Source organism: Xenopus laevis, chromosome 7L (genome assembly GCF_017654675.1).
Source record: "Xenopus laevis strain J_2021 chromosome 7L, Xenopus_laevis_v10.1, whole genome shotgun sequence".
Lineage (NCBI taxonomy): Eukaryota > Metazoa > Chordata > Amphibia > Anura > Pipidae > Xenopus > Xenopus laevis.
In genome coordinates this window covers 85,324,714-85,351,955 of record NC_054383.1, presented here as the reverse complement: position 1 = coordinate 85,351,955, position 27,242 = coordinate 85,324,714, and the positions used below count along the sequence as shown (strand labels likewise).

The window sequence follows — 27,242 nt, the reverse complement described above, 5'->3', positions numbered from 1 at the left end:
TAATGTCTCCCCTGGACCACCCCCAACACTCAAACATTTTTTTATTCTGTACATTTTTTTCCAACTTACTAGCTTGTTCAAAGTGACAGCTATTCATAGTCTGATGTTAGTATAAATAACATTCAGTATCTTTCTATACCGTAAACATTTCAATTTGCAGACCTTGGGCATGGCAATAATCCCAAAAGGCAGGCTATGTCTAAAGGCACAGCAGACTATGGGCCACAAGTATAAAATGCAAATGTTACTCCAAGTGCTGGAAGTGATGCAAATTGCATTTGGTTTGATACCAGACACAGGTGCATTTGCATTGTTTTAAAGCATCTGTGAGATGCAACTCACAACTTTATTACGAATTAAATTATGGGGAATAAAAATCTGCATTGTAGACAATGTTTCTGAAATTATCTGAAGTTACTCCTTAGTATATCCCTCTGAGCAACCTGTCTCTCTTCATTTGATCTTCATGTAGAAATCATATTCAGTGTTTGATCGACAACTAACATCTCTAATGCATTGTCCAGGGCACATGGAGCACAAACCAATGATGTACGGTATTAGAGCTGTAACTCAAACTCTGACTCAGGCATGAAGAGAGATTGAAGATTATCACAATTATTTGAGAAACAGTACAGAATTTTCCATTGTTATCTATTTAGAAAGATTGTTATTTTCCAGATATGAAGCTTATATTCAATTTTCATTTTTGATTTTGCTCCCTTTAACAATTGCTAGAAAAAAACGAGAATTTTAAGTTTAAAAAACAAATGAAAATTATAGTAACCCCCTCCAGTTACTGGAAAACTGTGAATTTCATCTGGATATTTATATCTTCATTTTCTTACTTAATATATATTTCATGTACGTATGTAAAACCTTTTATTGAATGCATAATTAAGTTTTACTTCATTTAGATAATGGGTAATACTTAGTGATGGGCGAATTTATTCGCCAGGCGCAAATTCGCGGCAAATTTGCTGGCGAAAATTCGCCGGCGTCAAAAGAACAGATACCGGCGTAAAAAAAACAGACGCCGGCATCAAAAACTAGAATTTTTCGCCATTTCGTGAATTTCCAACCCCTCCAAACATTCACATGAACTCTGTATACCAATATCTATATTAAGTGTAGATTTTAGTATCGTATGATTTAATGCTTGTTCAAGATGCAGCTGTCCTTATTGTGGAAAAATAGATCTCCCTCTAGCTATAATGCCCACTAACGTTCTTATAAAAAGTAATCATGCAAGTGTCTTCTTTCCATAGAGAACAACCCCAGTCTACTCTCATACCTTTAACCAGTTTAGTTGCATGTTTCTGCACTCTCTCCAGCTCATGTATATCCTTTTTTAAGGACCGGAGCCCAAATCTGCACTGCATACTCAAGACAAGGTATTTTTATGCAAGACATCACTTTATTTTCTTAGTATCCACAGAATGACACTGCCTGGAATTAGACAACTTATTATCTACAAGAACCCCTAGATCCTTCTCAGTTAAGGAAATGCTCAACACACTGCTATTTGCATTTATATATAAATGCATAATCTTGCATCAACATTGGATATCTTTAGCCAGTTTAGATCTGGCAAGTAAAACCCTAAGCGTGTTATGTAATAAAAGGCATTAAGTTTGCCCAGGAGCAGTAATTCATAGCAACCAATCAGCAGCTAGCATTTACTGGTCACCTGTTTAAACACAAACATCTTATTGGTTGCTATGGGTAACTGCTCCTGGACAAACTTAGTGTCTTTTATTACATATGGGGGTTTATGCACTTTCACAAAGTGACTGTATTACCCTTAAAGGTTGTTTCATGTGTAGTAGACCACAATAAAGACCCCGATCTTTTGCTTTCAAGAACCAGATCAGAATTACTGGCTGACCAGTAGTAATGAAATGTCATGAAAACCACAGGAAAACCTAAGCTTACATATAGGTGTATTCAGTACTATAGGTAAACATAGATTCCCAGGAGCAGAAAGAGTTAAAGGATTGCATCTGGTACCACAATTACAATAAAAAAATGTAACAGAATGCATCTATTTTTTTATTTCAATATGTCAATTCCAATTGCAGAAATATGCAACTCACCACGGATGATAATTCTTTGTGGGTCACTTCTGTAATTAATTCATCCATGAAATTATAAAGGGCAGCTTTCAAGAGGTGATCATCCACAAACTCTTGTATTACACTTCTGATTACATCAACAGACAGGTCTCTCAAGATTTCAACCAGCACTTCATCCATGAGTGACACTGGAAATGTTTCTCTGTGCAATAATGAATTGGAAAAGGATCAATGAAACTTTCAGTTAATGTTCAACATCAAATAGCTGACTATTTGAACTACCGTCAAAATGTATGAGCTTGTTTTTGGAACTTATAAATAGGTCAGGGCAGGTTCTAAAGGTCTAGAGGGACACGTGGTCCTGGTGCAGATGCTAGCAACCTTAAAGTGACAATGAGCGAAGGGGGCATATGAGCATTGGTGACTTTTTTTTAATGACACTGCAAAAGTATTAGATGCGGAGGTATTAAACACCAAAAGGATGGAGAGCCCTACCAGAAACATTGGGGGACACAGCAGCCCCAGAAAAACATGTACAGGTATAAGATCTGTTATCTAGGGATGCATTATCCAGAAAGCTCCAAATTACAGAAAGGCCTTCTCGCATAGACTCCATGTAATACAAATTTTAAAAAAATAATTTCCTTTTTCTCTGTAATAATAGAACAGTACCTTGTACTTGATTCAAACTAAGTTATAATTAATCCCTATTTAGTGCAAAACCAGCCTATTGGGTTTATTTAATGTTTAATTGATTTTATAGTAGACTTAAGGCATGAAGATTCAAATTATGGAAAGATCCATTATCCAAAAAACCCTAGGTCCAGAGCATTCTGGATAACAGGTCCCATACCTGTAGTATATAATCTGTCCATTATACAGTTAAGGAACCAAGAACTACATCTAATACACAAATAACTCATCTCCTTTGTACTTGTTTCAGCTTGATGTTATTATGTATGCCTTTTTCCCAGTTTAGAAAAGTCCTTTATGTTGCTAATCCTTATGTGGAACTTCCAGTTTTTTTTCCAGATAATGCACTTTCTATGCAAACATTTGGTTTCTTTTGAAAGAGTGGGTTTGTGCTACCTACAATGTATTGTACCTGCAGTGGAGACCTATATCAAGCAAGTAAAGCATGATATTTTGGGGGAACACCTAGGAACAGGTTGGCCTTGGGTTCATGCCAGTTTAAAGGGAATGTCAGCCTGAAAAATAATATTTTGCCTAATAAAAGAAAACATAATTCTAAGCAATTTTGCAGTATACATTCATTACACATATTCTATGGTTTTCTAGTTGTTTGTATATGTATTTCTTTTGAAAACAGTGTTTGTCTGTCCCTTTCTATTCAATGCCCTGTGGATCAGACTGTTGATACAATGTAAGACAAGGCAGCTGATTAACAGACCTGTCTTTGTTGGGGAACTAAAACGTTTGCAACATTGTTTAAAAAGTAACAAGCAGGCGTTAAGGTTAAGCAAATGTTGCTTTCAATAGCAATTGTTTTTACAAATAACTTTAACAGCACTGATCATTTTTAATAAATGTATATTGCTTAGAATTATGTTTTCTTTTTCTTTATTTTTGGGGTTGCCTTTAAGTTTTGGTGAATTTATAAACAGAGATTTGATATAACAATCAAGCCATCAGATAAGGGTGGTGAGATTGTTCTTATTACACAATCACCTGATGATTGAGTGTTTACAAATAAATACTGATCTCATTTATGATATTATGAAAAAGATTATTAAAAGAGCAGTTCAGTGTAAAAATATTTTTTTTCTGATATAGTTAGTTAGCCAAAAATGTAATGTATAAAGGCTGGAGTGAATGGATGTCTAACATAATAGCCAGGACACTACTTCCTGATTAAATTTTGTCTAATTGGCTATATTGAAAACATATTTTTTTTTGCACAGCCTATTATCTATTTACGCAGTTTTTATTTTTATACTGAACAATTACTTTAAATTCTTAGAAGATATGGCAATATATTTAATTTGTCCTGCATTACAAATTTTTTTGGTGGTAGAGAAACGCTTGCAGTTCACCTGCAAATTTCACAAACCAACCTTCAGACTATCCCATAGTTAGAGGAATAGGTTTTATTATCTGCCCAGTGGGGTCTTTGTTGGACAAGCTACAAGTTTTATGGAATGGATGTGACAAACTGGGATACCAAGTACAATGGATGTGACTTGAATGAAAAAATGCCAGCGCTAATCACACGCAACGGTTCGCTTTCCGAAGTCGCCCGAAGTTGCCTCGGAAAACGAATCGCCGCGTGTTATTAGCGCCGTCGTTTTTTTCATTTAAGCCTGCGCATATTCAGGGAAGGCGTTTGGGGAGATTGGTCGCCGCAAAAACGAGTCGATTAGTCGCCAGGCGACAAAATCTCCCCAAAATGCCATGTGTGGCCTGACCCTTAAGGAGTATTATTTACAATTGCATGGAACAGTAATGGGTTCTAATGTCGCCTGTTTATATCACCCTCATGCTATGGATTGTGTTTTAATTATGTAAACTTTGTTTAATCTGTAGCTTTCATTATGGATTTTTTTGGTTGCTTGTTTTGGCTCATTTTACAATATTAGTTTAGTTTTAATTTGTCTCTATGATAACCCCTAAGTAATGATAAGAGGGAAAAAGGTGAGAAGTTAATTGTAGCATCACTTTAAAGATATCGTAGACAGGCTTTGGATAACAAGGGAAGTGACTTCATACGTGTGGATTGAAAAAATGCACTAGAATCTTCATGGTGCAACTTTGTATACTTTTTTGTATGTAAATTAACCAAATTTGTGCAGTTTGTGTTTTGGTGGTCAGCACATCTATTTCTTAGTACAGTATGGGACCTGTTATCCTGAATGCTCAGGACCTGGAGCTTTCAGATAATGGATCTTTCCATAGTTTCAATCTTCATACCTTAAGTCTAAAGAAAATCATATAAACATTAAATAAACCCAATAGGCTGGTTCTGTTCCCAATAAGGATTAATTATATCTTAGTTGGGATCAAGTACAAACTACTGTTTTATTACTACAGATAAAAAGGAATTCATTGTTAAAAATTTGGATTATTTGCTCATAATGGATTCTATGAGAGATGGCTTTTCTGTAATTTGTATCTTTCTGGATAACGGGGTTCCAGATAACGGATATCATACCTGTACAAGGTTTATTATGTGGTTAGGCAGTGCTGGAATATCTATATTTTTGTGTCCCCTTTATACACAACTGTATAGACAGAAATTACCTGCTTAGTTATAGCAGTTTTTATCCAGTCACATTAGAAATTCTATTCCTGTTAGCTAATTCTCAAGGGTTATATATTAAGTAAGTGTTCCTAAGAGACATGAGGAACAATTACAGGTATAGGACCTGTTATAAAGAATGCTTAGGAATTAGGGTGTTCCGGATAAGGGATCTTTCCACAATTTGGATCTCCATACCTTAGGTTTACTTAAAAATACTTTAAATATTAAATAAACCCAATAAGATTGTTTTGCCTATAATAAGTATTAATTATACCTTAGTTGGGATCAAGTAAAAGGTGCTGTTTTATTGCTAAGGAAATATGGCCTTCCTGTAATTCGGAGCTCTCTGGATAATGGGTTTCCGAATAATGGATCACATCCATGTATATACAATTACATATATATACACATACATATATATAAGTTTGTTGTACAGGTTATCCAAAACCAACTGTTCATAGGGCACAAAAGCAGCATGCAGTAAGGCCAGAAAAGACATATCATGTATCCCCATTGTCTCTTTGTATGGTCCAGTGATGCAAGTAGGTGACATCCATGCCTCATTGGACATTGGAGAGTGCTAAAAATAACATATCCCGGACCGGTAGTAGTGATGTAGTTTGGGGTGAAATGTCTCAGGAGATGTATCCTTGCCTTTATTGCAACTAATGCTTATGTGTTAAAGGGAAATGGTTTAGACTCCCCACACAGAAAGGAGATAATAGATCAGGGAACATTTAACTTTAACAACATTTGTGGTACATGACCTTGTGTTTATGTTGGCCTCACACATGTTGGTAAGACCACACTACCAGTCAAGACACATATATCATTTATTGGCTATAGGTGCTTGCCGTTCATAATCTAAATTGAAATATGTGGTATTGGAACATGTACCCATACCATGTCTTAAGGGGGAATCATGAGCTGAGGTCATTATCTCTATCAGGATTTAATTAGGATTATAATTACTATGTATAGTTGTAGCTTTCTCATTTTCTGGTTTCTCTTTTTATTTTAGGATTTGGTGGGTTACTAAGCATCTGAATGCTTACAATGGATGTTTAACATTTTGGGATGATGATGTTATTTTGTTTGTGTCCTATCCATTGTTACCTCTTATAAGGTTTTATTTGGTAGACTGTGTTATATCATTTTTTCTTGTGGCTTGCTAAAGGTGCCATAGCACTCTGAAAAGTTGGCATATTTGTACAGGCTAATTAAATAGTATATAACATATAATATAAGTTTTGCCAATGGTAGGTTCTCTATATTGGAACACATATAGGCAGTGCTGTAGCTGACATGTGCACCTTAGTACTGACTTTAGGGAGTGCTGCAGTTTTTCATATTTATACACACACACACACACACACACACACACACACACACACACACACACACACACACACACACACACACAGAACACAGTACCCATGGGATTTACAAAAACCATAACTTGATGTTTTTCATTATTAGCTTTTTTAGATAGAAAAATATGGAAGTTAGTTAATTGTGCATGAATTCAGCAGTTCCTTGGGGGTGGATGAGTGATCTATTGATCTAAGAGTGTGATGGTCATGTTTTAGTAAGATCTTGCCTGGTAGGCATATTAGATGGTTCCACCTTTAAATTGACATGGACATCATTTTGTTTCTAACCCTGAAGCTGTGTATCTCATCATAATAAAGGTAATAGAATAGCTCTTGCAGAGTGATGGTGTAGAGAAGCAAACAAAATGCAAACTTTCCCATTCTTTGAACTGATGTTGGCCATAAGGATATATCAGTCCAGTACGCTGCTAAAACCTGCCAAAAGATGCACAAATTATTAAGATAGAATTTTGGAATATGATAAAATGCTCCAGTACCTTTATCTTACATAGGTAGAGTAGAGGAGTGGACTATTTTTATTTCAGCATTCACTATACCCTTAAATAAAACTGGCACAGCCATTTTCCACCACTGACATTAAGATTGTGATAAATTTAGATAATTATAAAGCTGTTTTCAAAGAAAATAGGTCATAATTTAACAGTGCATATTAAAATTAGGAATACATCAAATCCAGGATTTGACTTTTGCAACAGGATTCGGTCAAGTCCAAGTGCCTGGCTGAATCCAGTTGGAATTCTTAAAATCACATGGCTTTTTGTCACACAAACAAAGTGGTAAAACATCTTTTAACCACGCATTGCATCTGTGGTTCTCTTTACCCTTCCTAGCACTGATTTATATATGCCATAAATGGTATATTTATTTATATTTTTAGATTAGTGATATAATTCTAAGCAATTTAATCATAACAAAATGTTGCTGCCACTTTAAGCAATTAATTCATTACAATTAAGCCACCAACTGACAGAATGAATGTGCATGCGTGTACCTTCTTTAGCCACAACGGGGGCTGCAGAGGGAGTTCTGGGGCAGCGGTTCAGGTAGGGAGAGGGTCTGGGCTGGCGGGGCGAACGAGAGCTAGGACCCACCGGGTTTTTCTACTGGTGTCCGACTAGGGTTGCCACCTTTTAACCCAGTGTAGACCAGGCAGGGGGCGGGCCATGACTTGGAGAGGGCAGATTGTGATGCATAGGGGGCAGATTGTGACATTGGGGGCAGGGCTATGGCATGGCGATCTGCAATTGGTCGATCGCTGTGTCAATCTTACAGAATCCTAATTTGGAAAACTGGGCAGGCAGTCTTGACATGGGCAGTCCTTCAGATTAACGGGCTGTCTGGGTCAAAACCAGACAGGTGGCAACCCTAAATTTGACCCTGCTTCTCAATCTCTACCTGCCAACACACACCTCTCTTGGAATATATTTCCTACCTTATTCTTTGTCATTCTTTGTCATTCCACAAACCTCTCTTCAGAAATAGGAAACTATTTCATCCTTTCCATTCTGAGCTGCATGTGTGAAGCCATGCAAAGCAAACACTTACAGCATAATGTGGAAATTCTATATTAAAAGGTGTTAGATATAGCAGATACAGTATAATGTCCCCTGTGCCTGTAAGGCTGTACCAAAAATCTAGCCACATGTAACCTTTTATAACCTGTAGAACAGGGCACTAAATTATTCAATCGAGTTATAAATGCAAGATAAATTGTAATCCAAGCCTATGACAGAGCTCTAACCTTATTTTGCCCAGCCAATACTAATATTTATTGACACTGTACTGAAAGATATTTTGAAATGTTACTTGCCCTTTCCGTAAATGCATAACCCTGTGACAACCAAAAACATGGCCACTGCTTGTACTGCAATGCGACAGTTTTCAGTACAGCCTAGCCAATCAGCAAGAAGGATTTGCTGCTCACCACCTGAAAGTGAGGCAGAGCTTTATCCAGAAGATGAGAAGTAGGAAAAGCATTGACTCTGCACAGTAATACTGAGAGCCAGCCTGGGATCCCTCCTTGTGTGAGTGTGCCTATTGACTTGCACTTGCTAGTAGGAACCTGGGGTGTCACCTGTCACCTATATTTACCCGTATAGGGAATCCCATAGTCAGAGCACAGGAAGTTAGTTAAAACTTTCCATCCAGCCACCATAGTGAATGGAACTAGTGGAGCAGGCCTAAGCTATTGCTAGGGAAGTAATCCCTGTAGGATAGAAAAGACTTCAGCCCTGTAGTGAGTTGCTAGCGTGTACACTGGATCTGGACTATGTATTACCCATCAGCCTATGTGCAGTGGATCTCAGGATTTCAGGAAGCCTTCTCTTACACCAGCATTTCAAGCATCAGTGTGGATTAAAGCTGCCAGACTGCTCCCCTGCATCTGCTCTGCCTTGAAGAATCTCTTTGTTTTCCATTACCACTGGGACTTTTGCAGACCATAGGGGCATGTTTACTAACATTGGAGATAAATATCTGGAGAGATTTCAGCAATTCGATTTAAACAGCCACCTATAAGTTAGAACACAAAAGCAAAGATCTGATTGATTGTTATGGGCAACAGCTCCTCAAATCTCTCCAGATATTTATCTCCATTGGATCTCCTACTTAATGGAGGCTTGGGATCTATACTGTTAGCACCACACTGTGGCCCTGGATTTTCATGCCAAGAAAGGGTTACAGCAAACTAGAATGCTGTTATTTGTATCTTCTGTTACCACTACTGTGGAGAGGTAATTATTAGCAAATGTGCGGCAGATGAGCAATATCCTGTATTTCAAAAACTGCAGTGATGCCCAGTGGTGTAACTATAATACAGCAGACCCCACAGTTGCTTACGGGCCTGGGGGACAGGGTGGCCCAGACCAAGGGGTCTGCGGAACTGAAATCCCCCTATATCGGCGGGGGTGGAGCTGAGGCTTTCCGATGGTGCAAAAGAGGTTGATGTTTGTGCTGAAAGAGAAGTCAGCGATGGTGTGAGTCCGTGCAACTAAGCCGGGCCCCCTGAAGATTTTTTTTTACTTGTTTTATCATCAGCAACAATCGTATTAGCAGAAATCCTTTTTTTTTACAAAATGGTATGGACATTAATTTCGTTTTCAAGAACATATTACCAAAAAACTAAGCCAGCAAAGACACAGCTACAGTACATGTTTTGCTCTTTTTTCCCTTTCCCTATGCATTTAGCATTTTGGACTGCTAAATGTATTATTACTGATATATACTATATTCTGCAATATTTGATGTTACAAACTTACTTTGAACTTTTTTGTCTTGTTAGTTCTTTAGCAGATTTCCATGGTTTCAGATGAGCCTGTAAATGTGTGAAGAATAACTTAGAAATACACTTTAATAGGAATAATGCATGCTGTTTCCATAAAAAGCATGGCATTTGAAAAAAGTTACTTCCTGATGCCCTGTGGGACTGATCTAAATCACAGTACTGGAAGTCTTTATGACACTACTTCTTCTAAAATATGTCAGGGTGACTTACTTTTTAATGGGAGAAATATGTCATTTGGAAAGGAATAACGATTTCCCAGTTCAACACACTGCTGATGATTAAGCCCCATTCATTTTTGGGTTGCTATTACCGGGCTTTATCTTTCACATGGGCTTATTTATTTTTTATGGGTAAAGTACAGTGATCATTTATTCACAGGAAATATAGACAAATCTCTCCTGTGATAAGATGCAAAGGGAATAAAAGGCTTACATATCATTTCCTTGTATCCTAAGCAGGAAAAGGATTACACGTACTTTGGAAAGCAGAATAAGGAATTACACTAAAAAGCCCTTATCAAGTAGAAAGCAACAACTCTGTATATACTTCTGGGCAATGGGTATGTTAGATGTGTCAAGGGAGAAGTCAAGAGGGAAAACAATTCTGTGCTCTGTCATAACACTTGCTTCCAACTGATGTTGTACATAAGCTAATAAATCATACCACTGTAGACTTCTGAGTTAGGGCTTCGATCACCACATCGAGGAGAATGCCTTCCAGCAAAACTTCAGTCGTAAATGAATCAATAAAATTCCAGGCAAAGTGTTGACTTGTTAAGAAGAATCTAACTGCGTCTTGTTCCTAATTGACAAGAGAAAAGGCAATCCTGATTTTAGCACAGATCATCAGGGCTAGTATATAATACATATTATGCAGTTGTGATATACAGAGCACCATACAAGTGAATGGGCCACATGAAAAAAGTCAGAAGTTCCTACAACCGCTGGCAATTTAGACTCATGGTTGCCATTATGTTAACATAAATCAATTTTTGTCATTATGTCTGACTTCATGTTTTATTTTTACTAAATCTCTATATCTTGCAATCATATCTGCCTTTGTTCATACTGAATTAAAACAAACACCATAGATCCAACATAAATTATTGTCAGCATATACTAAAAAAAAAGCCTTGTTGAAAATCTTTTGATAAAGTAGTATTGGAATGAGGTAGCGGGGGGAAACCAGGAAACTTAGATAGATGGGTTATGAATCACTCTCTTTTTTTCAGAGAGTTCTAGCATGACTTTATGCACTTGCACATGTACCTCCCCACTCCCCGCGCACAAACATGTGTAAATCTCCTGACCCATGCTGATTCACTTATTTTCTGACAGCTGATAATAGGGGAAAGCAAGAAGAAGAGGTATCTACCCAGTACCCCAAACTGTTTAACTACTCATGGGTACAGGGGACCTGCTTCCTTGGTAGTATGTGCAGCATTGGCGACCTGCGGGTATGTGTGGTGCAGGATTGTGGATGAGCTGAAGATATATGTGGCAGGGGGGATATAGTGGGACACCCACGATTACATGCAGAGGGGCCTGGTTAAAAATTTAACTTAACCAACCCTAGTTCAGATCGTGTTGCCCACCTCTGGACTATAACCAGTAAGATAAAGTAGCAGCTTGGCATTTCCACTTAGACAAGCAATGCTGCAGTGTCTTAGCAATGAGAAACTTGTACAGGTATGGGATCTGTTATACAGAAACCCATAACGGAAAGGCCATCTCCCATAGACTCGGTTTTATCCAACTAATCCACATTTTTAAAAATGATTTTCTTTTTCTCTGTAATAATAAAACAGTAGCTTGTGTACTTTATATTATTGGAAGCAAACCTAGCCTATTGGGTTTATTTAATGTTTACATGATTTTATAGTAGACGTAAGCTATGAAGATCCAAATTACAGAAAGATCCATTATCCAGAAAAACCCAGGTCCCGGGAATTCTGGATAACAGGTCTTATACCTGTACAGCTAAAGCCCCAGAGTAAACCAAAAAAGGCAATTTATTACATTTTTAGTTAGAAAATAATTTGGTTTGTCCCTAGACTATGGAAAAATAAATGTATGCATTAAATATACATAAAAAGCAAAGCTGATGTTTAGTTGAAGCAAACAGACACAACAGTTGTTTAGGTTAAAATTCTGTTTTTAATACCAGACTTGTCTGTTGGGCTGTTTGCCCAAAATACAAACAATATAAGAACAAGTCATTTTTACTGTAAGTAACAGGCAGACCCACATATTTGGATGTGCTTAGAGAGTAAGTGCTTGGTATGTGGTGTTGAGGTGATTAGAGGAAGGCAATCCCTTATAACTTTGCCAAGAGCATCGGAATTCTCTTAAGGGAGGCCTTAGACTTCTTTCTGGTATGCTTCAAATAGACACACCATGTTGTTTAAATGATAAAAAAAGCCTTCTACTGCAAAATAGATCCTTAAGTAAAAGAAATATATAGCGAAAGAAATTCAGTAAAATCTTTGCCTTGACGAAAAGAAAAAAAAAGATTCAAATTGGATCTCAAATTACTTCAAATGTGAAATCCAATAAAAGGCAATGCTAAGCGACTTTACTATACAATAAATAGTGCATTTGCATTCAGGTCGGGTGTCTGTAAGCTGTGAAGTCCTTACCAATTTGGGATTTGTTTTGTCATGCTGTCCCCTTTTCATTACAGGTACATTTTCACGGAAAACTGATTTGTCTTCTTTATTTTTTTCTCTCCTGCTCAATAGAAAAAAACATGAAGCTAGCATTTAAAATAAGCTAAAAAGCCGATGTTCCATTTTGGCAGCGTTCGCCAATATACAGCTGGTTACAAAAATAATGCATCATGTGTATTAATGTACTTCCCGTATTGAAGAGAACTTGTCTGAGATGTTTGCAGTATAATTTAACATCAGCACATTGTGGGGAAAAGCATATAAGAAATAGAATGTCTTCTCAGCGACTCCCTGTCTGCTAAGTAAACTGTTTTCCGGAACAGCTTGTGAATTTACTTAGCATTGGGTGAAGAGAAGAAACTGTACTTCAGGGTATTTTGTTTGTTTATATTCAAGGTATACAAATAATAATGGAGACAATAGAGATATAAGACTCTACAACCCAACGAGGTGTGCAGAACAGATCCTCTATTTCAAGGACAGGGGCCCATAACAGACTTTGCAGTAAGATTCAGTAGCCAGTAACGTTTCCCTATGCTTTTTTCTTTTCAATATTTTTTTTTGTGGTAAAGTATATCAAATACCCCACAAGGTACCGTATAAAAAGAAACAGCTGCCAAAAAAAATAAAAAAATAATCTAGAACTTCCAGAATCCTCCAACCGACTTTAAAGGAGAATGAAAGGCTTAAATTAAATAAGCTTTATCAGAAATGTCTATATAAATATATCAGTAAACCCTCAAAGTCCTCTGTCAAAAGAAACACTGCACTTCTTTCCTTCTATTGTGTACACATGGGCTTCTATATCAGATTTCCTGTTTTCAGCACAGACCTCCAGGGCTTGGGCTTAGGAATGCCCAGTTTGCTCCCCTCGCTTCCTCCCCTCCCTCCTCTGCCCCATGCTTTAATCTGAGCCATGAGCTATGAGTGAGTAGGTAGAGACTAAGGCAGGAAGTGATGTCACACCAAGCTAATATGGCAGTTGCTATCCTAAACAAACAGAGAGCTTCTAGAACTGATTACTCAGGTATGCCAAAGCATTCTGCAGAATAAATATAGTGTTATAGCTTGCACTATTGTGGCTAAGCTATTGGCAATAAATTGCTTTGGAAGCTTACCTTCTCCTTTAAATACCAAAACAGTGTAACATTGTCTAGGAGTACTTAAAATCCATTAGCAGCTTCACTGGGAAGGGGTCCCCTATTTTTGACTTATATCTTTGGGTGAGTATCCATTACCCCACTTCTTTACTTGATTTGCCACAAGACCCCTTTGCTCTGTTGCTTTCTATAGATATATTGATATATGCTGATGCGGGAAAGAACATGGAGTCATAATGCATAGAATTGGAGGACAGGAGTGTCTTTGGAACTTCATTTTAAGTGACTTGACTCTTCCTCCATACTTGAGGAATGGATCATAATGGTTGCCCCATTTCAACTTTTGCTTCCTATTGTTGTGTTTTCCTGTGTGATTAATAAAAGAAAGGTCATAATGTAAGGCTTACCTGGTCTGGTTTTTATGAACCAGGTTTTCAAAATATGAATTGCTTCCTTCTTTAAACTGAATACTGGAGTAAAAACACAGATATTAACTTACATTTATAATATGCAGGCTGTGCAATGTAATATTGCATGTACTTTTGTTCTTAATGGTATCCAGGCATTTAATGGAGAATGCTCTTCATTAGTAACACAAGAGTAAAGAATTTCACCCACATAAATTCTCATCTCAAGATTCACTTGTAATGAGGGTCCAATTTTCCCTATCAGCCAGACAGTGAGACTGGAATATGAGTAGGAGAGAACCTTAATATAAAGATAAGATATAAAAAGTAACAATAACAGAATTGCAGCCTCACAGAGCAATAGTTGTTTGGCTGCCTGGGTAAGTGACCTCCATTTGAAAGCTGGAAAGAGATAGACGAGGAAGGCAAATGATTCAGAACCTATAAAAAATAAATGAAAACCATTTGAAAAGTTGCTCTGCATATGACATTCTATAGCAAAGTAACAATTAACTTAAAAGTAAGGGAACTACTGTGAAAATCAAAATGTAATACTAGTTTTATATAAGAATCATTCTGCATGTAAACAATTAAAAATTATGTACTGTTTTATGATAAAATGAAGTTACTGTTCACGACTTCACTCTGCCCTTCTCAGCAATCAGTCTCTCTCTATAAGCAGCTTTGTGTCCGTCAGATATTTTGAAAGACAGTTAGCTCTAATACATTGTATAGGCAAAGGAAGCACATGTATTTGACCTAACTGTCATTCATAATCTGACTCCGACTCTTACACGAAGAGGGACAGGTTGCTGAAAAGAGAATAGTGAAGAGTACATTTTTTTTCATATCTCTATATTTATAGGAATGACTGAAATAGTGCTGATCTCAAGTGTGGAGTGGCAGAGCATAGTAGCGATCTCTTATGGAAATCTGGCTTTGTATATTTCCATGGGGTAAGGCTGGCAAGGTCCTATTTATTTGATAAATGTGCATAAATGCTGTGGCCATCTGTACCATTTCTGGCTCCTGGTGTATCATTACGCTATGTAACAATGGGGTTCAATGGGATGGCTGAAGGTGAAGGGTCAATTTAGGAGTCCCCTTGTCAATGCTCACATTATAAAATCTTAATAGAACAGCACATGTATTTATGTAATAAAGTAGACTAAATGAAACCTAAAGATTCTGGTCCTGGACTTTATAAAAAAAAAAAATTGGTCCAGCTTTGGGTTGTTCCTAGGCCAGTGTGCAAGCCATATATTGGGTTTAAGACATTTTATGTAAGGCTAGAATTCGTTATTGTATTAAAGACTATTAATGGAGCAAGCACTTCTTGGAGAGAAAATGTAATGGAAGGTTAGTGATTTATACTCAAACCCTTTAACAACAAATAAGGGTTCATTTACAAATAGAAGTGCAAATGCCAAATGAAGTGCACAATTACATGCGACTTAAGGTCATTCACAAAGGTATGTTCGTCTATACCTGCTCCTTGCAACTTGCACCTAGGTCCAATATTCCAATTTATCCTGCTTGATAATTTGTGGACAAGGTTCAAAGCACAGTGTGTATGAATGCTGCAGAGCCCTAGAATCAACCAGGGTTCCCTTTTCATATTACACCTACATTAATAACTGACTTGTACCTAAATAATTAAGATTGATACTTGTGCTGTAAGTATCTACATGCCAGACGTTATGCTACTTACTCCCACACAAGAAAAAAATAAGCAGAAACCAAGTCACATTGGTAAATTTCTATTATGCTGAAATTGGGAAAAGAAATGCTACATTGTGAGTAATAAAAAGAAGATAAGTGTGCATTTTTGCACATTGCACTTGTATTGAGCCCTGTGAAGTAGAAGATGTGAGTGACATCTCAGGGCACACTCGCAGACTAATGGTTATGGAGACATGCAGGTAGTGTGATTGATCTTGTGCTTATAGTGAGGAATGAGGATCACTCTCGTTAGTTACGTGAAATCAAATGAATACAGGCATCTTCATTAAAGCCTGAAAACTGGAACATCATTTAAAAAGTATTTCAAAAGATTAAATAGAATATAAAACAAGATGATAGCCAATGGACAATCAGAATATCGTTCAGTGGAGCAAAGGGAAATTCAGCCCTGCTACTGTACAGCACATTTTTAATTATAGGCACAAATTGTAAAAAATGTTAACTGGGAAATCAGATTTATGAGGGTATGGCTAGTGGAGAAGTAAAAATTTGCTCAGACCATATTATTACAGCTAAACCATGAAGAAAAACGATTCTGTTATTATAAATAATGCAGCTTTCACTCATACCTTGGCAGGAAAGGCTTGAACCTATTTTTATTTCTCAGTCTTTCTGAATTTTCGTAGGAGGTCATAGCAATCAGATTATCCCACTCCGCACGTGGTAAAAGCCCATATTGCTCCCTCACGCGGGTTAAACTAAAAAATAAACACACAAGATGACATCTAAAGTCCAGTTTCATGCAAAAAAGAGGTATTGCTTGTACTGCTGGTAGACCCTTTTTAAAGATAAGAAACGTGCTGTAAAGCTCTTCATAATGATTACGATATTCTTCATTCCCTGTGGATCTAACTTGTTTCAGTATATGGACGAAATCTGCAGAAATATCTACCCAACTCATTATTCATAGTCGGACCTCTAAGTGACACCTGCCTGAAGTTGATAAAAACATGGCAATAGTACTTTGCCAGGGATCCTGAAGGAAGAACACACTCCAAACTGAGATTTTTAAAAAATATTTTCCTCTGTTGGCACAGAAATGGAAGAAGTCTGCATTGGTTGTGTCATTTCATGGAAAGACATTTTGAGATATAAAAGTATTAATGACTATGGGCACCAGATGTAACTATTTCTAACTAAAATATGTTTGATATGATGGATGCAAATGCTAAATATGACAATATGAATTTCTAGATCACACATATTCACCTATTAAAATCGATATGGTTTATGGCCACACCTCCTTGTCCTCTTGCCCTACCTTATGCTCTGTGTATCTGTGTATCTCATAAAAGGCTTACCAGGCTGACAAAATTGCAATTGCAAATTTAAATCTGTATATCTGTAGATCAAGACAAGTTAAGCCTAACAGTGAAGACACTAAATTTATTATCTTATATGACTTATTTGTATTTATTGAACTGATTTTTAATCACACACAAATACAGACATTGGCATTTAGAGTTCAATATCAACTGCAAGTCACCATGGCTTTTTATCAAGAATGCAGCTGTTTTCCCATAATTCCAGTGTAATTGGGTTTGATTGAAATCAGATGCATTTGTGCTGAACTTTTTTTCAGAATGGGAATTATGTAATTTCCAGAACTCAACATAAAAATGAGATCTAAGCGTGATTCTTTAGGCACAAGTATGCTGTGTTTATCCATGCTGGATACTGGTACAGGTATGTGATGCATTATCCGGAAACATGTTATTCAGACAACTCTGAATTATGGAAAGTCTGTCCCCATAGACTCCATTTTATCCAAATAACCAAAATTTTATAAATTCCTCTCTGTAATAATACAACAGTACCCTATATTTGATCCACTTAGAGGTCTGACTAATCTTTATTGGAGGCAAAACCAGTCAACTTGGTTTATTTAATGTTTTCATGATTTTCTAGTAGACTTAAGCTGGCCATAGATGTTGAGATTTTTAAAAGATCCAATCATCATCGTGAGACCACGATTATCTCGGACCGATCGCACGATTGTATGAATTGTCCATCAACTAAAAAGATTTTTTTTTGCCAGGAAAACAAAGGGGAGCTGCCTGCTTGGCCCTGCAAACATAGATAGATTGCACTGGGATCGATAAAGCTTTTTTAACCTGGCCGATCAATTTCCTGACAGATGTTGGCTGAAAAATGAGATGTTCGATCGTTCGAATCCCACTAACCGCACGATAATTTCGAAGGATTGGTCGAATTTCGCTAAAATCGGTTGTTCGGCAAGAGAAATCTTTGCGTCTATGGGGACCTTTAAGGTATGAAGATCCAAATTACGGAAAGATCCATTATCCAGAAAACCCCAGGTCCCAAGCATTCTGGATGACAGATACCATACCTGTATATAAAAGTGTCAAAAGATGGAGATGCACATAATGTGTAACAGGAGACAGGACAGAATAAATAGAGATCAGAAAAGAGAAAAAACTACAGCACCTCTTAGTCTCAAAATGTGAAAGTTTGTGTTTATTCGTCAGTAACCAACAGGCAAAGTTTCGGGCATAGTCTTCCCCTTTCTCAAGCCTTGAGAAAGGGCAAGACTAGGCCCGAAACGTTGCCTGTTGGTTACTGACCAATAAACACAAACTTTCACATTTTGCAACTAAGAGGTGCTGCAGTTTTTTCTCTTTTCTGCTGTATATTTGGCCCCTGGCAAGGGTCTTTGGACTGCTCTGCACTGTGACTGAAAGGGGTTCTTGTGAGGTGGTTGAAGCACACACACACATCTATATACCTAGAATAAATGGAGAGGTGAAGTGCAATTATGTGGAAGTAAAATAAGCAGCTTTGGGCACAAATAGTGTCGGACGGGGGCACTAGCCGACTAGAAAACTTTTGATCTCTGTTCCACTCTCCAAATAATTTCTCTTTTTCTCTTTATTCGGTTTCTTTATTTTCTTAATCACTTCCTTCCCTCCATTTCTTCTCTTTGTCCTCATATAGAGATGGGGAATGGTATAGCAATACAAGGCAAATGGCTGGATGAGCAGGAGGCCCGCTGACACTTAGGTCCATTGGGAGTTTTTCTAATATCCTGGTGGGCCAGTCCAATACTGGACACAAATACCTTTAATGAAAGACATTAATTCTCAGGAAAGACTATCCGTATTTTGCTCAACAGCAACTATAGTTACAGTGACGAATAAGCCCTAGAGAGACATACATATATACACACTGATGATACCTAAGGGAGAGCTCCAGATATTGCACTCCAGAATAGAATTCCAGCATCTTCTGAAATATATGGCCACTGATCTGGCATTTTCCATTCAGCTACTAAATGAACTGGAGCTCAGTGTCTGGCTAGGATTACCCAAACTTGTAAACTAGCAAATAGCAGGTATTGCTGGGAGCTGCATCTTAAGGGGCCCATTTATTAAACCTCACATTATCAGGTCCAGGTTTTTAAGGGTAAAACTCAAAGTTTTCGTGGAAAAATAAAAACTCAAGTTTTTTGAGATTTATTATACCCCAAGCTGCTAAAAATCAGAATTCAAAAACGACTCCATCTCAAACCTGTCTAGGTCATGTAGAAGTCAATGGCAGATGTCCCTAAAGTTGTTTCTTGACATCGTGATCTGCACTGGAGAATGTGATAAAGTCTGGGGTTTTTTTCCAATAATCCGAAAAGTCGAGTTTTCGCAGCGAAAATTTGAGTTTTCGGAGTGTTAAATGTACAATACGAATTGACTCTCACTTTTGTTGCAAGGTTTAGTCAATCTGACTTTTTCGCAAAAAATTATTGTTAAATTTCTGGAAGGGAGTTTGGTCGACTTTACCTTTATAAAAATTTAGATTAATTTGAAATTTAGATTAATTTGAAATTTAGTAAATAACCCCCTAAATGTACTACAGAACTATATAAAATAACTATCCTTGCAAATGAACTGAATTAGCTATGTGCATATAAAGGTGAATGGAACAGAGATATTGCTTAAAATCATTTACAAAGCATCTCAACCAGGGTGTTGTTACAAAGCAATTCAAACATAGTGCAACTGATTGCTGTGTTATTTCCAGTACTAAACAAACATAAATCTGCTATGTTCTAACTAAACATAATGGAATTTTTAAAATCTTGACATGCTACAGATTCCAGGTTGGTGTCCATTCAGTTGTCTAACAGCGGGTAACATTTACTGTTTCAGTATATAACATAATCATACATAAATGTGGAATTATATTACCTTTCCTGCAGAGCTGTCCATGTTCCTTCTGTTTTGCTTGATGCCATGAATTAGACTCTAAAAATGCAATAAAAGGAATATTTTATTTATAACTGTCAATGTTGAAACAGATTTTTCAGGCAGCATGTGTGACAAGCTTTGGCATTACATAAATAATTTGTAGTGAGCGGAGATAACACAAAATTGCAGTCAACTCACAGGCTATATTCTTGATAGATTCCATTGCAACATGATAGCACCTTTTTATATTTGAATGCTTTTATTCTCCATATGGCAACAAAATCATTACAGCAATGTTTTGCATGGATCCTCACTCTTTTTGGAGACTTGGGATTGGTCAATTATCCAAGAATGTGCAATACGTCTAAAGTATTGAGAAGGTGAAATGTTTGCTTGTTTAATCAGATAGAGTAATGAGACGTAATTGGCGAATGCAAGAAGAAATCATATTTTTTAAAAACTTAAAAAAATTGTTAAAAACTGATATACCACAATATAGATCTAGGGCAAAGCTCATTACAGTGGTGACAGTGGATGGTGCTGTCACTTTTACAAGAGTGTAACAGACAAGTTGAAAATAAAAGAAGAATTACAAATATATAATACAAATATATAATATACAATAAGAAGTGCCTTTGAACTCATATTCTGGATTAGACATGCCTTCTCGGAATTTAGTTGCAGACGGAGGCCTTCCAACTTTTCAAAATCTTTATCTATTGCTGCAAACCAAATGTTATGCATGTCTGAAACTTAAAACAACCTGCACAGCGGGCCTTTGTACATAACCCATACTCAGCAGGCTAAATTTACATTTTTACATTGGAGAGCTGAAAAACAAAAATCCAAAGCTTTGTAACATTCAGGTTAAGATTTTTTACACCTAGACATAATTTCATTATCTTGAGACAATAGGCTCATTTTGTCAACGCAAGTGCCGGAGTGCTAATGACAAGGCCGTTTTACTAACCACTGCACTACTGTGATGAACAAAGATTCAATTCTGAGAATATATTCAGAAAGATTACAAACTCAGCACACTTGTACATTCACTGCTGCACTTAAATGAATACTTGCCGCAACCTAGAACAATCAGGAATTTGCAAAGCTTCATTTACATGAAATTACATGATTAGTTTTAGTTATGCTGTATAAGAGGTGGCAGAGTAAATTATACAGCCGGAGAGCTTTTGTGCCTCAGTTATGAAAGCTTACATAAATCGAATTAGTTTATAGATATAGACATATCCACAAAAATATGTATATGTATGTATATATATATATATATATATATATATATATATATATATATATATATATATATATATATATACATATATATATATATATACAGTATATTCCCGGGTGCTCCTCATTTGGGACATGTATTAATAGCATCAGGAGCACTCACGGATATAATATACAGAGTGCCTTTATTAAAGTTTTACAAACTCCCCCACGTCAACGTGTTTCGGTTCTCCTTAAGCCTAACGATGGTTCAAGGAGAACCGAACCGCGCCGATGTGGGGGAGTTTGTAAAGACACTCTGTATTATATCCATGAGTGGGTCTGATGCTTTCTAATATAAATATATATATGTGTGTGTGTGTAAAGCTGTTGTGAAATACAACAAGGTTTAGACGTTTTAACTTTTAAAGGGATCCTGTCATCGGAAAACATGTTTTTTTCAAAACGCATCAGTTAATAGTGCTACTCCAGCAGACTTCTGCACTGAAATCCATTTCTCAAAAGAGCAAACAGATTTTTTTTATATTCAATTTCGAAATCTGACAAAGGGCTAGACATTTTGTCAATTTCCCAGCTGCCCCTGGTCATGTGCCTTGTGCCTGCACTTTAGGAAAGAAATGCTTTCTGGCAGGCTGCTGTTTTTCCTTCTCAATGTAACTGAAGACGTCTCAGTGGGACATGGGTTTTTACTATTGAGTGTTGTTCTTAGATCTACCAGGCAGCTGTTATCTTGTGTTAGGGAGCTGTTATCTGGTTACCTTCCCATTGTTCTTTTGTTTGGCTGCTGGGGGGGGGAAAGGAAGGGGGGTGATATCACTCCAACTTGCAGTACAGCAGTAAAGAGTGATTGAAGTTTATCAGAGCATGACTTGGGGCAGCTGGGAAATTGACAATATGTCTAGCCCCATGTCAGATTTCAAAATTGAATATAAAAAAATCTCTTTTGAGAAATTGATTTCAGTGCACAATTCTGCTGGAGCAGCACTATTAACTGATTCATTTTGAAAAAATTTTTTTTCCCATGACAGTATCCCTTTAAGTTAACTTTTAGTATGTTATAGAATGGCCCATTCTAAGCAACTTTTCAATTGGTCTTTATCACTGACCCCCTGCTCTGTAAGGCATTTATAGTTATTGGTACTTTTTATTTTCTCATCCTTCTATTCAGGCCCTCTCCTATTCATATTCCAGTCCCTCATTCAAATCAATGCATGGTTACTAGTGTGATTTGGACCCTAGCAGCCAGATTGCTGAAATTGCAAAATGGCGAGCTGCTGAATAAAAAGCTAAATAACTCAAAAACTACAAATAATGAAAAATGATAACCCAAATGCAAATATTCTCAAAATATCACTCTCTACATTATACCAAAAGACAACTTAATGACAAGTACAGGCTAAAGTAAATTTCTGAATCAGTTCCACTACTTGTTGCCTCTGTGGCTGGTTTTAATCGTGGAGGGGAGCAATCAGTGGCGGAACTACCGGGGGAGCAGGGGGTGCAATTGGGCCAGGGCCCGCACCCCCTCAGGGCTGTGCGCCACTGAAAATGCGGCCGTATGGAGGGGGCGGGGCCCGGCTGCGCGTCACGCACCAGGGCCCACCCCCCTCTAGTTACGCTACTGCAGGCAATCCCAGCTTGATGGACTCCATGACTTAATCATATACCAGTGATGTGCACTATTGGGCCAATTAGCTGACATATTACATGTCCGTGAACTAGATTATATTGAAATACTGATGCCATACTCAGAAGTCCAGTGAGATCATCAGCAGGCAGGGAGCCATGAAAATACCTTGGAAGATCAGATCTGACCATGGAATTCAAACTATACTAAAAGTATAATCTGACCAACTAAAAGTAAACCTTTTACATGAGCTGCACTCATGGGTCAGGCAACTACTGTGTCGTTTCCAATCAATAATCACCTTGAACCACAAGCGCCCTGTCAGGGTCAAGACAATTACTTTTAAAGTTAAGGGAGGAGCAATTATCTATTAAGATGAAAATCATGTGGGTGGCGAACCGCTAGGAATCTCCTGGAGTGCCACTATCTTTAATATCATTTTGTTCTCCTGCTGTCGTTATTAGTGATGGGAGAGTTTGGGGCGTTTTGCCGAAAAATGCAAAACGGCGAAAAAATTCACGAAACGGCGAAAAATTTGCAAAACTCACCGACGTCTCGTTTTTGATGGACGCTGGCGCCGGCGTCCAAAATAATGGATGCCAGCATCCATTTTTTTCACAGCGGTTTCGCAAATTTATTTGGCGGCAGCGAATCGCGGGAATTCGTGCACATTCGCCCATCACTAGTCGTTATCTTGCCCTGCTTGCTATCAACTATTGGCACCCCTTATTGGATCCCCTAAAGACATTTTTCCTTAAATGTGTATTGCACCTTCAGTTATTTTTGTTATTTTATGGATTTCAATTATTCTATTGAGGAAAATGAATGTCTTGTTAAAAATGTTTTGCTGGAGCAGAAACCTTTCTATAGTCTTGTTTATGTGCTTGTAAATGTCTCTCTCTACCCTGTTATCCGGTTTAGTAAATCAGTGCTGTGTGAATGGCTGTTTGGTTATTCAGATTAGCATTTCATATCTCAGCATTCTTTGCTGTTTTCGAATTCAAAACTGCAGTCGTTAAGCTGGAATTATAATGCACGAAAAATGCTGAGGGAGAAATGGCAGACGAGAATAGCCAAAAACACGTCAAAACATTACTTATAATTGTTAAGCCTGATAAGGAGGACGTGACATTTAGGTACCTTTGCACAAGAGATTTGCTAAACATTTTATATCAACAAGGATTTTAAATGATAACATTGCTTTTAATGGAAAAAAATGTATCATTACTAAATTCTTCAAGAATGTTTTTGTGCCTTGTCGTGCTGACAGCCCGTTAGGAGCACTGGATGTATTCTCATTATAGACAACGGGAGATGAGCTAGCATTTCAATAAACTGCTTTGAGTAAGTAATAGGATGTTTGAAAAGGTCAGAGAGCTTAACTTAGAAATTTAAAGCACGGAAAAGAACGATAATCAACCCAAAACTCTGCAAATCCTGTGTTATTACGTAAAATAGACTGTGATAAGCAGGTTTGGTGGAATAACGCAAGGACTGGAGTGTGTTTTATGAAAGCACAGTTTCCTTGCCACTAGATAAATCCAGGTCTTTTTGGCCCAAATTACAGTAATCTCTTACACAGCTAGGAAAATGTATATAAAAATTCTACTTAACCTTTGTTGAATATAGAGCTTGAATATCCTTACATTCATTGCATGGCGTTCAGGGCCTCTGCTTGTATTATTTCCTCTGGGTTCAAAAGCAGTTGAATACAATTGCCAAACTGTAGCTGTAATAACAGTCATACTGTTTCAGATGGATTCTTTGCTGCTTGGAGACACCTCACCCTCTAAACAAACACAGCTTTGTGCTTACAGGACTGAGCTTAAAGGCGTAAACTGTAGCAGGTATTACACTGAATGTGTACATTACTAGCTAAGAGTAGGTGGAGTTTGGAATATCTGTATATGTGTATTTACTGAGAATTTGATCACTCATTTATGCTTGTCCTGTGTCAACATCAACCACATTTGAAGGAGTCGTTCACCTTCCAAACACTTTTTTCAGTGCAATTGTTTTCAGATTGTTCACCGGTAATAAAGACTTTTTTCAATTACTTTCCATCTTTTATTTTTTACTGTTTTTCCAAAATCTAAGTTTAAAGTTTAAATGTCCCTGCCTCTGGTGTTTTTAAATCCAGGTGCAGACTCTAAACTGTTACAATTTTGCAACATGTAAAGACCCATTTATACAAAGGTCGAATTTCAGATTCATGTGAATTTTTTTTTTAATTCAAATATAGTCACAATTCGACTGGGAGGTTATTTAAGAAAAAAGGGGAATGTCCAATATTCGAATGGTTCCGACCCGAACACTCGAGTTGTATTCGATTCGTACAAATCGAGTTTTTCTTTAGAAAAAAAAACTTGAATGTCAGGAAGGCTATTAACATTTCCAAATGGCTCAAAGGACCTCTGCCGTTGACTTGTTCATGAACTCGGCACGTTTTAGGTGGCAAATATTCAAATTAGGAATGTTTCCATGATCGAGAGTGATAAATCTCACAATCAAATTTACATTCAAATTAGGGGATTAAAATCTGAATGTGAATTATGAAAGTGTTGAATTTACTATTCAACACTTGATATATCTGCCCCTTAGTTGATACATTTCTAAGCAGTATCTGTGGAGTATTAGCAACTATTGTATCATTTCTAACAGCTGCCTTTACTGAGATTCTGCTCAGCAGGGACAAAGATGTATCAATTTAGAATAGTTTACAGCAGGGTTTAGCTGAACGGGGCACTGAACCAGGCCGGCTCTTCAAAGCCGTGTCACCATAGCAACGCATGGGTGAAGCTTTCTAAAGATCCACAAAACTTCAGGGAAACAAGCTCAGGTCTTCCACTGATTCTCTATTATAGTGAGTTGTATTAATAATAGAAATGAAGTGCATAATATAAAATGTCATCATTAGATTTGCATTATATATGTAATAATTTAATTATATATGCACTGTGACTAGTATATATTTTGTTATATGCCCCCCCCCCCATCTTTAAAACATGGTCTTCCTTGAAACCCGGTCCCTGGGGCAAAAAAGGTTGGGGACCACTGGTTTACAGAGTCGGCTACCCTCCTCCCCCAACCAGAGATGCTTTAGAAGGTGAAAAATGACACTTTCAATATTAGAAAAACAGTCACACATAGAAAGTAATTGGAAAAAGTCTTTATTTCTGGTGAACTATCTGATACCAACTGAACTGAAAAAAGTGCAGTGTGAATAAATCACAATTAAATGTTTGGAAATAAAGAGGAACATATATGAAAGAGGTCCTCCACCCAAAAACCATTTTGTGCATAATCAACATTCCAATATACGTTCATTACAATGGTTTTACTGTTATTTGTAAATGTAATTGCTATTTAAAGCAGTATCTCTCTGTTTACATTTTCTGTACTCAAGCCTCTGACCCCTGACAGTGTTGCTAGGCAGCTGATTAAAATAACTGGAAGAGTTCTAACTCCTGTTACATTGTTTTAAGAACCATAGAGAAAGAAAGGGATAAACAAACACAGCTTTAGACTTCAATGACATTTAAAAATAAATTTAAACCCACTGAAAAATGATTGTTTAATGTATATTGGATAGTTGCTTAAAATTATATTATCATTCATGATACGTAATAAACCAGTTTTTGGATGACGGCCACCTTTAAAAAATATTAGCTCACATTTAAACTGTAGCCTTCCTGTGATCCAGCCTTGGACTGTTTGTGCCCAGTGTCTTATTCCAAGCAGTGGCATTACTAGATGTTACTGGACCCCATAGCAAATTCCAATTAGGGTCCCAAAATATTGGTAAGTAAATTTGGGAATTTTGCGCTAAATTCGCAAAACGGCGCCGGCGTCTTGTTGTTTTACGCCGGCGCCCGTTTTTGACGCCGGTGCCCGTTTTTGACGCCGGTGTCCGAATTTTTGCGGGCGTTTCGCGAATTTATTCGCTGGTGGCGAATCGCACAAATTCGCCTGGCGAATAAATTCGCCCATCACTATTGGTAAGTTGACTTTTATACAATGATATATTCAAACTGATCATTGGTCACTGGTCCCTCTACACTGCTATGCCCCCAAACAGGTGGGTCTTTAAGGAGCTTTGGAAAGTTTGGAAAAAAGGAGAAAGTCTGACAGCTCGTGGCAGAGAGTTTCAGAGAAAAACAGATGCCCGAGAGAAGTCTTGTAGATGAGAATAGGCTAAAGTGATGAGAGGAGAAGTGAGGTGAAGGTCAGAAGCAGAGCGAA

General features: G+C 37.3%; 1 protein-coding gene across 2 annotated transcripts in view; it reads right to left on the bottom strand.

Moving 5' to 3' along the window:
• The window catches only part of LOC108696475, a 40,114-nt gene extending 15,303 nt beyond the window's left edge, over positions 1–24,811 (bottom strand). Inside the window, exons 1-8 of one of the 2 annotated variants that reach the window (XM_018225898.2) lie at positions 24,615–24,811; positions 20,126–20,182; positions 16,496–16,624; positions 14,184–14,246; positions 12,647–12,737; positions 10,672–10,809; positions 9,983–10,038; positions 2,094–2,274 (exon numbers count right to left, since the gene is read on the bottom strand). In XM_018225898.2, coding sequence (XP_018081387.1) covers positions 2,094–2,274; positions 9,983–10,038; positions 10,672–10,809; positions 12,647–12,737; positions 14,184–14,246; positions 16,496–16,624; positions 20,126–20,172 — 705 coding nt within the window. In that variant the 5' untranslated portion in view covers positions 20,173–20,182; positions 24,615–24,811. The remainder of the gene's footprint in view (positions 1–2,093; positions 2,275–9,982; positions 10,039–10,671; positions 10,810–12,646; positions 12,738–14,183; positions 14,247–16,495; positions 16,625–20,125; positions 20,183–24,614) is intronic. The other variant, XM_018225899.2, reaches the window with a different exon arrangement.
• Positions 24,812–27,242: the final 2,431 nt, after the last annotated feature.